Source organism: Manacus candei, unplaced genomic scaffold (assembly GCF_025592945.1).
Source record: "Manacus candei isolate 608988 ecotype Guabito, Panama unplaced genomic scaffold, ASM2559294v1 h1tg000026l, whole genome shotgun sequence".
Taxonomy (NCBI): Eukaryota; Metazoa; Chordata; class Aves; order Passeriformes; family Pipridae; genus Manacus; species Manacus candei.
In genome coordinates, this window is record NW_026138074.1 from 2,427,796 (window position 1) to 2,438,335 (window position 10,540).

Genomic DNA, 10,540 nt, shown 5'->3' on the forward strand with positions numbered 1-10,540 from the left:
AAATCCCAAACCCTGGCATTATTAGCACTATGTTCTAACCAACTGAGGTAATCTCAGGGTCACAGATGAGAAAGAGAAGTTGCAGGCAGAGGTTAATCATTTGCTGCAGAGGATGCAAATATTTAAGATTGAAAACTACCTTAAAGGCAGATGCTTTTCCTTATTGGTTGCTAGATATTTAAGAGACATATTTCATTTTTTCTCCTGAATCTTTTTGAAGATATGGTGCTTTCAGATTACTTCCTTATTACATGTGTATGCTGGGCAGTCTACAGCTTGTTAAAAACGAGATTGCAGTGACTGTAGTGCATCAAAGGACTTAATCAGCACAGTGCCATAGAGAAGTTGAAGACCTAAAGTAGGATAAGTGTAAATCTGTAAAATGGAAATAGCTAAATAATTCAAATCAGTAACATCAATTTCTGTGTGGTTTGTTCATCTTCCGGCCAGACTTGTTTCATAGAGTTGAGGTTTTTATTAAAGGGAGAAGAAGAAGAGGAAGAAAGAAGAAAGTCACAGTCCTACTTCAGAGCTGTTTCAAATCAGTTGTTTTCCCTGATCTTTCCTCTCCAGGCTACGGAGCCTCCTTCAATACTGAGCAACAATCTGGCTGAAGATGGCAGCTGCAAGCATAGTGAGTATACAGCTATGTTACTGTTCATCACTGTTTTCCTCTCCCCCCTCTTTTCCTCCATCAGTTTTCTGCCTCTTTCAAGCCAGTGGTGCCATTCCACTGTAGCAGTAAAACAAAGCCCTCTTCCCCACCTCTTTCCAAGTTGGGAATTTTGCGTTTTGTATTATTCGAAGCTGCCAATCCAACCATGTTTTGAATGAGCTGACGGAGAAAATGCTTTCACCACCTGCTGTTTTAATAACTGAAGTTGGCTGGAGGTGGTGAACTACTCTTTTGTAAAGAGTGTGTTACTCAGTGGGTCTTTTTTAGAAGTCTCTGCTGTGCTGAACACTTCAAGCAGTCTGAAACGCACTGTTTCCCTGGCAGCCTTTGCACTTTCCCATTTAAACTGAATATGTTAGGCATCTTCAAATGCATCTGGTGGAGAGGGGCAAATGCATGCTTTACTGAGCCTCTCAAAACGAATTTACCAGATGTCGTATTGCAGGTCACCCACCCTGACAAGACTAGCCTGGATTACTACAGGAATGACAGCGCAGTGCTGTTCCTGTGTGGAAACCCAGTGAACAACACAGACTTTACGTGCGACAAGAGGCAGGTCAGGCAGTTCTCTCAAGCCTTCCTGCCGGTGTTTTTCTGGCTTATCTTCACTGTGGGCACAGTAGGAAATGCTTTGGTTGTGCTTGTCTATTGCAAATACCACTTCAGGAGAAGTATGATGGATCGGTACCTGCTGCACCTGGCCATCGCAGACCTGCTGCTCCTTTTCACCCTCCCGTTCTGGGCCAAGGCTGCTTCTGATGGCTGGATCTTCAAGGACTTCATGTGTAAAGTCGTCAACAGTCTGTATAAGATCAACTTCTATGGCTGCAGCTTGCTTCTGACCTGCATCAGCTTTGACAGGTACATCACTATTGTCCAGGCAATGAAAGCTAAAACTTCTAAGCGAAGGTGGCTCCTGCGCAGCAACCTCATGTGCTTGGCCGTCTGGCTGACAGCGCTGGGCATGTGCATCCCAGAAATCATATACAGCCAAACCATGCAGGTGGGTGACATAATAGTTTGCAAAATCACGTACCCACCAAATGTCAGCAGGATCTTCAGAGTTACTGTGCTGGTCTTGAAAGTCACAATCGGATTCTTCTTCCCGCTCCTTGTCATGGTTATTTGTTATGCTCTTATCATCAAGACCCTCCTACAAGCCAAAAGATCCCAAAAACAGAAGTCAGTGAAGATCATCGCCATGATCATCACGGCTTTCCTCCTCTCTCAGTTCCCGTACAATATTGTTTTGCTGGTCAAAGCCATCGACACCTACACCGGGGCAGTGTACAATTGTCAGGCTGCCAATCGGCTGGACATCGGGCTGCAGGTCAGCCAGACCATCGCCTTCCTCCACAGCTGCCTCAACCCCTTCCTCTATGTCTTTGCTGGTGAGCGCTTCAGGATAGCGCTGGGCAGGATGGTGCAAAGCAGTGGCTGCTGCCGAAGCAGGGTCCAAAAGCAGTTCTCCCCTGCCTGTGACAGCCAGGAGCACAGCTCAAACTGGTCCTTTACCATGCTGGGGAGGCAGCGGATGAGGAACTCCCTGATCCTTAGCGCTCACTTGACCTCCTCTGTTATGTCCCCTCCTTGCAAAGTCCTCTTGTAAGTTAGTCCTCACTCTCTCCTCTCCGGAGGAACATGAGACTCTTTGGAAACCACCTGTGTACCCCAAAGACTGTCCCAGAGGAGCAGGAAGGGTTGGTGGCCCTGTACTTGATGTGTGGGACCCAACTGAGGTTTACTTGCTGAAAAGATAGGAAACCTTTGGCAGAGAACAGCAAAGTGGAACCATACTTGCTGTAAGCAGAACTGACAGAGGACAAAAGCTATCTTTGTGACAGCTGTAAATAGCTGGCCCATCTGCAGCTCTGACCACAGCCTGAAATAACAAGTCTTACCAGTAACAGCAGCAACAGAGGCAGATAAAGCAGGATGAACCACTCCTCCTCCTCATAGGAAGCAGCAGGAGGGAGTTCAGCCTTCATTTGCTGTGATGCCAGGTCTCCTGTGCAGGTGGCCAGACTCCAGTGCCCTGCCAGACTCCTGCACCAGATCCCCTCCCCTGTAAAGAACAGCCTTTAGCTCCAACACTGGTTTGTTGAAGGGGGCAAATGCTGCTCTCTGTGCGGGGGCAAATGCAACTCTGTTTGCTGCTCATGTGGTTCTTATTGCAAAGAAAAGCCAGTTGTCTGTGTTCATAAACTGGTCATTGCAGAATCTGACCTGCCTTTCTCCTATAGTTTAGCTGTGTGGTGTCAGGTGAAATTTGGTACAATTAATGCTATAGCTCCTACTTTGGTACTGGAAACAAATCACACCTCACAGTAAAAATTCAAGGGGATCAGAGACACTGCACTGTCTGTCCCAGGGATATTTTCTGAATGGTGCAAAACTGTAGTAAACCAGAACACAAAAACCAAACCCGTGGTTCAGCTGACTGCCAGTTATGTGCTGGTATCTTTGCTAACAGTGACAAAATATATTTAGCCTGGTGCCACTAAGACAAAGCATTATTAAGTGTCAAACTTAACGACATTTGGAATGAGACTTCAGGTTGGCAGAGGCAGCAGTTCCCAAAATGCTGTGCTGTAATGCACCCCACAACTTCTATAGGACTTTTGGAGTGCCAGTGTTGGTTCTGTAACAGTGCCTGAAGCCACAGGAAATCGTGTGTCCATTGTGCCTCGCTCATCCCCTCACAGGGACATGGCATTGCCTGTCCTGCCTGACTGCAAGCCTCCACTTCCCAGTCTTCAATTGCAAGTCATAGTGCTCAGGAGGTTTTGTTTTAAATAATCTCATTTAACCTAGTTTGCTTTCTGGTTAATTATTTCTTCCAGGTAAAAAGTGGTTTCATTGTGCATTTATCATTAAAGAGTGTTGATAAACACAAGCTTTCTGCATTGTTTGGCATTGCTTTTCTAGTGGATAGGGTACATCTAAGTAGATGGGGTTCTAGTTCTATATACATTTGTTGGACTTTAAAATATTTTTTTAACTTTTCCTTAGGGAAAAAAAATGGTCAAAGATGTACATATTTTTTACTGTATGTGCAAGAAGAGTTTGGGGGTTTTTGCAATCTGTATTCCGCAAACAGAAGCTGAAATTCTGCTAAACAAAGGCACTGTCACATATCCCAAAAGGATGAACTGGTTGTTTCTTGCCCACACGTCCTTCCCAGGTTTGGATCCATACACATGACCTCTTTCCAATGACAGGATTTACCCATCTCCAAAAGGCCAAAGGAAAGCTTTGCTAACAGGGTTTACTTCACATATCTAACCCTTGGGGTGCAGCTGAGAACTCCGCAGGCACCAGCAGCTTTAAGCTCCTGAGATGAGGGGTGGGGTGGAGTTTTGGGAGGGAAGGCAGGTTTCTGAGGGCAAGGGAGGAGGGAGCACACTGCGGGCAGATGCTTTCCCATAGCAGCCCTTCCCATGGCTGAGGGTGCTCCTAGTCAGAGGGTCCTCCTGGCCCCAAAGAGCCGCCAAGTTATGCAAACAAACAAGTGTGCAAACTTTAGGGGCTGCCAACCTCTGGTCCTGTCTGGGGGCCTCTAGCTCCTCTTCCCTGCATTCCCGGGAACTTGAATTTTGTGGCCTTCTCAGAGAAGATAAAAGCTTCTTCACTCCCCAAAACGCCACGAGAAATATTCATGCTTGATCAGCAGGTGAAACTGCTGAGGGTGGTGAAGCGACAACAAAATTGGAGCAGTTTGGGGTGATGGGGTCATCCCTGGGTCATGAACATCCTGCTCTGAGTCAGGCTGCTCCCTGCTGCTTTGCCAGGGCCCAGCCCCTCTGGGATGGGTTTTCCCTCATTGGGCTTGTTCCACCACGGCTGCCTGCAGTCCAGCAGCTGCTGGTGGCTTCCGAGGCTGTTGGTGCCTCGTGTATTTGCAGGGAAGCTGCCTACCTACAGGCCCTCTGGCTGTAGCCTCGTCACTGGTGGGGTCCCTTGTTGCTGGCCACCACAGAGCAGTGGCTCAGTCATGGAAATGTTTGCTGTCATTACCCCCTTTTCCATCTGCTGAGGGCCTCCATCTGCCAGCAGCATAACTCCTTGTGGTCAAACCCTCCTGGGGCTCCTCTGTCCCTCTGCCCTGATGTTTTAGTTGAATTTATCCTACCAAAATTGCTCTCATGCCTCACTAGGCTGTCCCCAGCCTTCAGCTGATGCACTTTCCCAGGAGGGGAGTTTTCCGTGAAGGCAAAGGGTTTGTCTCCCCTGTCCCTTCACACCTCCCGTGGGACACTGCTCATGTCTTACCCACAGCTCTAGCAGGATGGTCACTGAGCACTTGTTGGAAGCCCCAGGAGAGGCCTAAGATCTTCTATGGCTTCGTTCCCCTCTGCTCTCTTTGAGGCCATTGTTTCATAGATGTTCCCAGTTTTGGGTTGTAGTCTCCTCTGCTGTCACTTTTCTTTAAAGGAGCAGCTTGACTTTGTCTGCCCTAAGTGCTGTCACCCAGAGACCAAGGTGCAGGCAGTCACATAGCACAGCACCACGCTGCTTGCGGTACAGGGAGAGGAAGCTGGGAGAGCAGATAAGAAACTTTCACTCTCCTCAGGCAAACCTGCCTTCCTGATGCCTGCTCCTGCCTGAAACAGACATGCTTTATAGGAGTGCCTCTTCCAGAGAGCAGGGAAGTGATGGAAGAGTGTGAAAGTACGGCAATTAAAGCTGCAAGCATCACTCAAATCATGGTAAATAAAGTCAGCCATTGATCTGAGTTCAGTATGTGCAGACCCAAGTGTGCTCTGAATCAATTACCCTTTATTTAACTGAACAGATACTGTGGTTCCCAGTGCCTTCGAGTGCTGCCTGATTTTTCCAAGTCTCCTGGGCCATGTTTTTAAACCTTATACTTGGGCTTCAAAGCCTCCCCGTGACACTTGAAGGACTGATGCAGAGGGTACTGCTGTCTTGTGGCAGCTTGTTACAATCAGCTAAATTATTGCAGAAAGAATTTTTATATTCGAATGTTCCCTTGAGCAAAATTAAAACTCATACAAGTTAACTGTTGATGCCAAAACTGCTTTTATTAATTGCTAAGAGATGCGAAGAGAAAGAGGAAAAAAATAAGAAAAGGTTAGAAAATGCTAAGATTACTTTTTAGAAGCATAGGAAAAGATTACCACCGAGAACTACCTATTCGTCTGAGCTGATTTGTGGAGTGTGGGGGGGAGAGGGAGAGAAAGAAGCAGCTTTCGCCTTTTTTTTTCTCTCGGGCTCCGAAGCTTTTCGGTGTGATGTTATCTCTTTTAGCTCCAGGGGGTCTGGAATGCAGCCAGGATGTGGGCTTCTCCGCAGCTCACGCCGTCACTCACACCGGCCCTGTCTCAGGCTTGTGCAAAGGTCTCGGTCCTGCTGTACCTGTCAGAAATAGCGTTGGGGTGGAAAGAACTCACGTAGGGAGCACGGTGGGTCCCGGTCTGGTCCACTCCAAGACGGCAGGGGTCCAGCTTCAGACAGGCTGGACAGATAACATACATATAACACTCCACCCCCTGGCACATCGAGGTAGTTTTCTTCAGTGGTGGCAATGCGAATATAGCGAACAGAGGGGGAGAAAGAAACAAGCAAGCGGTTTATCATGCATTTAACCAGGCCAATGCATGCCAGTAATCAGGAACAAAATTCCAATGACAATTGTTATTCCAATTTGTGCTATCCATTTTCCCCATCCCATAAGTCCAAAAGACTCTAGGATGTTGGTAACTCATGTTCCATCTAACACTTCTGGTGGTTGCATTGCATAAAACAAATTTCTAGTGTTTTTTTATTTCTAGTGTTTTTTTATTTCTCTCATTGTTATTCGTGCCTCCTCAATGGAGGTTGAAGCATTATAAATTGTTACACAGCATTCAGTTTCTGATAAATTTAACATTCCACAAACACCTTGTTCTTTTAACAGTAACATATCTAATGCTATTCTGTTTTGCAATGTCATTTCAGTAGTTTGCTGGACTTGAGTGTTTAATTCTCAAATGCATGTTGTGTCCAATTACTTAAAACACTTAATTGTCAGGTAATATCTTCTAATACAAATTGGTGTCTTTTTAAGGTGACATAGGGGGTAAAGAAATTCTCAAGAAAAAGGGATGCTTTTTGCCCAGTGGTGTAATAATCCGGAAAATCAACTTCTTTAATCGCCCATTTTGGTCTTTGTGTTGCTTTTGGAGAGGGAATAACACTGCGTGGTGACGTTCTTTAGACACTTTAGTAAAAGTAAAGACACGTCTGGGGCACAGAGAGGGAATTCCGGGTGCACACCTAAGTCCAGCATGCTGCTCTAATGACAAATGTGAATAAAACTTTCCATCAGAGCATCCCCAAGCCATTCCCAGAGGGGCTATATATTTTGCAGTTTTACAGTCAGTATTGTCTGCATGGTCAAGGATGATGATTTTTGGTTTAGTATTTATTGGAGTACCGTGGATTGGGTAGTGGGTGTAGGGAACTCCACAGTGATTAAGAAGATATTTGTAGGTCGAGTTACAGGATTCATCCTGATTTCTCCAGCCTTTTGAAGGGTATCTCCAACAAGTACACATATCTCTTATCAAAGTTCTAATTCTGAGTGAAAACCACGTTTCTGGAGGATTTCCTGGTCCTTCTTTGCATGTTATAACCTTTGAGCAATTGAATAAAGGACTTTCTTCTACCTGAGGCACGGTAAATTTGGGTTCTGTAAATTTGGATCCAAAAAATGCTTGTACAGACCATGCCCACATTAAGTTTTTCCGGTTAATTGGAGTTATATTTGTTACATTAGGAAGTTGTACACACCAGGAAGGACTAAAAACTGTGCCATATTTACTTTCGTATACATCTGGTGAGTATAATGGGTCAAAGAGTGGATCCCATGTGTGAATAAGGCAGGGTTGTCTAGCATTATATTCCTCAAAGGTTATTATTCCAGGTTTAAATTCACCTTTACTTGATGCAATAGATGGGTGAGGGGATTCAATTTGAGATAAGATGGTTATATTTACCTTTGGACGTATTGTTTTACAATATTTGGTGCGTGACATCCAGTCTTGAGTTATATTAGGAGGTGGGGTGTAAGTTTGGTAAAGACCATGCACTATAGGGATACCTTTCCAGAGTAGTTGGGCTCCGTTGGTCTTGCTGGTCCACTTTTCGGGTAGGGTTAATGGGGCTGTCACACTAGCCATGTTAAAAACAAAAGATAAATTCAAAGGTATCATAAAAAATCGCAATCCTTGTTCAGCAGACTCAGGTAAAGATACACATACACCTTGATCGGTATGATTCCATATTTTTGCAAACCCTTCGACTAGTTCCCAGGCAAGGTTTCTTTGATTTTCATTTTTAACAGTCTGTTCTGCTGACAACATGTACAAGGTAAATAACCATACAAACATAACTAACACATTATAACTACAGTTACCAGCAAGCTGAACCATAGTCCAAATCTGAGATTATTCATTCACAGTTCTGAATACTTTTCTCCGTGGGGCAGTTACCTGTAAAAGAAAAGAAAAAGGTCTGTCTGGCCCCTTTTAGGGCCCAATATTAAAATGTAGGAAAAATTCACCGAGAGCTTATTTTGTGTTCTTTGCCATAAGCATCTTTTGCATACAGCTCCTCTCGGAGAACACGGGCTGTAGCCCTTTCATTCCTTATCTCTTCCTGGAAGACAGTTGCTGTAGTTGTTTGTTCCTCCAACTGCATCTGCAAAGACTTAATTGATTCTTGCAGTGAGTTAACCACTTTCATGTGAGCTTTTTGCTGCTGTTCTTTGTTGTTAATTGCAGTTATTACAGCTGCACCTAATATTGAACAAACGATAGGTTTTCCTTTACCTTTTCTCGCCCTTGCCTGCAGGATAGAGATTCGATCAACAATTGCTTGAATATTACACCAATTATCCTGTGCCCATTCCATTCCCGGAGGAGATGGCCTGGCACCAAATTCATGTAGCAAATTATTAAGAGCTTGCACATTATATTCCATGTTACCACAAATTCGGAGTGAATACGTCTCTAGGGGGTTCCTTTTAAAAGTTACAGCAAATTTCCAAAGTTCTTCACCCCTCTCCCTGGAAAGGCCCCTCTTAAAAAAGTTACCTCACAAATTCGGAGCAATCTTCTCTGGAGAGCCCCTCTTAAAAGTTACAGCAAATTTCCCAAAGTCTCGCTCCTTCCTCCAGAGAGTTACCTCTTAAAAAAGTTACGTTACAACCAAAACCGGGGTGAGCTTATCTGGGGGGCCCCTCTTAAAAGTTAATTTCCAAAATTTCACCCCTTTCTCCCCAGAAAGCACTAAATTACAATGTGCACATTAACTTCAAAACAAAACAAAGCAACATGAAAAAACATAAAAAACAACTTGTAAAGTCAAAGTCCTTAAGTCACACAGTCATAAAGTCAAAAAAAAAGAAAAAGAAAGGAAGGGAAAAGAAGGTAAGGGAGGTAGGAAGGGAGGTAGGTAAGGTAGGAAGGGAGGTACCTTTTCTGATTTTCCTATCACAGAATGATCGATCATAAAAATTAGCAATTATCAAGTTTTGGAATAAACAGTTTTGCTTAAGGGAAACCCTGCTCGCTGCGCCAAAAGAAATGTTACAATCTGCTAAAATATTGCAGAAAGAATTTTTATATTCGAACGTTCCCTTGAGCAAAATTAAAACTCATACAAGTTATCTGTTGAGACCAAAACTGTTTTTTATTAATTGCTAAGAGGTGCAAAGAGAAAGAGGAAAAAATAAGAAAAGGTCAGAAAATGCTAAGATTAATTTTAGAAGCAAAGTAAAAAAGATCACCACCGAGAACGACCTTGTTGCGGTAGGCCCTTGTGTAGCAAGGAAATGAATGGTACTCCTGGTGGGCGGTGAGGCAAAGAGACCTTATTTCAAACTCGCGCGACCTTTTGTATATCATGTGACTTTCTTAACCAATCAGTTTAATAACTCCGGGGCATGCGCCGTGGGCTCTGTACCTCGGCGCATCCTCTGTGCCTTCAGACACGCCTCCCACACATCCCCTCTTCTAATTGTATAAACTGGTCATTGCAGAATCTGACCTGCCTTTCTCCTATAGTTTAGCTGTGTGGTGTCAGGTGAAATTTGGTACAATTAATGCTATAGCTCCTACTTTGGTACTGGAAACAAATCACACCTCACAGTAAAAATTCAAGGGGATCAGAGACACTGCACTGTCTGTCCCAGGGATATTTTCTGAATGGTGCAAAACTGTAGTAAACCAGAACACAAAAACCAAACCCGTGGTTCAGCTGACTGCCAGTTATGTGCTGGTGTCTTTGCTAACAGTGACAAAATATATTTAGCCTGGTGCCACTAAGACAAAGCATTATTAAGTGTCAAACTTAACGACATTTGGAATGAGACTTCAGGTTGGCAAAGGCAGCAGTTCCCAAAATGCTGTGCTGTAATGCACCCCACAACTTCTATAGGACTTTTGGAGTGCCGGTGTTGGTGCTGTAACAGTGCCTGAGGCCACAGGACATCGTGTGTCCATTGTGCCTCGCTCATCCCCTCACAGGGACATGGCATTGCCTGTCCTGCCTGACTGCAAGCCTCCACTTCCCAGTCTTCAATTGCAAGTCATAGTGCTCAGGAGGTTTTGTTTTAAATAATCTCATTTAACCTAGTTTGCTTTCTGGTTAATTATTTCTTCCAGGTAAAAAATGGTTTCATTGTGCATTTATCATTAAAGAGTGTTGATAAACACAAGGTTTCTGCATCGTTTGGCATTGCTTTTCTAGTGGATAGGGTACACCTAAGCAGATGGGGTTCTAGTTCTATATACATTTATTGGACTTTAAAATATTTTTTTAACTTTTCCTTAGGGAAAAAAAATGGTCAAAGATGTA

General features: G+C 44.2%; 2 protein-coding genes across 2 annotated transcripts; one reads left to right on the forward strand and one right to left on the reverse strand.

The window, feature by feature from the left end:
* Positions 1 to 304: 304 nt before the first annotated feature.
* On the forward strand, positions 305 to 3,297 carry CCR9 (C-C motif chemokine receptor 9). The gene is made up of 2 exons (XM_051789246.1): positions 305 to 634; positions 1,122 to 3,297. Exons 1-2 carry the CDS (start codon positions 617 to 619, stop codon positions 2,283 to 2,285), a joined length of 1,182 nt encoding a protein of 393 aa, XP_051645206.1. The 5' UTR covers positions 305 to 616; the 3' UTR covers positions 2,286 to 3,297.
* Positions 3,298 to 5,622: 2,325 nt separating this feature from the next.
* On the reverse strand, positions 5,623 to 9,525 carry LOC127471850 (uncharacterized). The gene is made up of 2 exons (XM_051789245.1): positions 9,484 to 9,525; positions 5,623 to 8,172 (listed from the first exon to the last, which is right to left on the reverse strand). Exon 2 carries the CDS (start codon positions 8,110 to 8,112, stop codon positions 6,742 to 6,744), a length of 1,371 nt encoding a protein of 456 aa, XP_051645205.1. The 5' UTR covers positions 8,113 to 8,172; positions 9,484 to 9,525; the 3' UTR covers positions 5,623 to 6,741.
* Between the last annotated feature and the right edge of the window lie 1,015 nt (positions 9,526 to 10,540).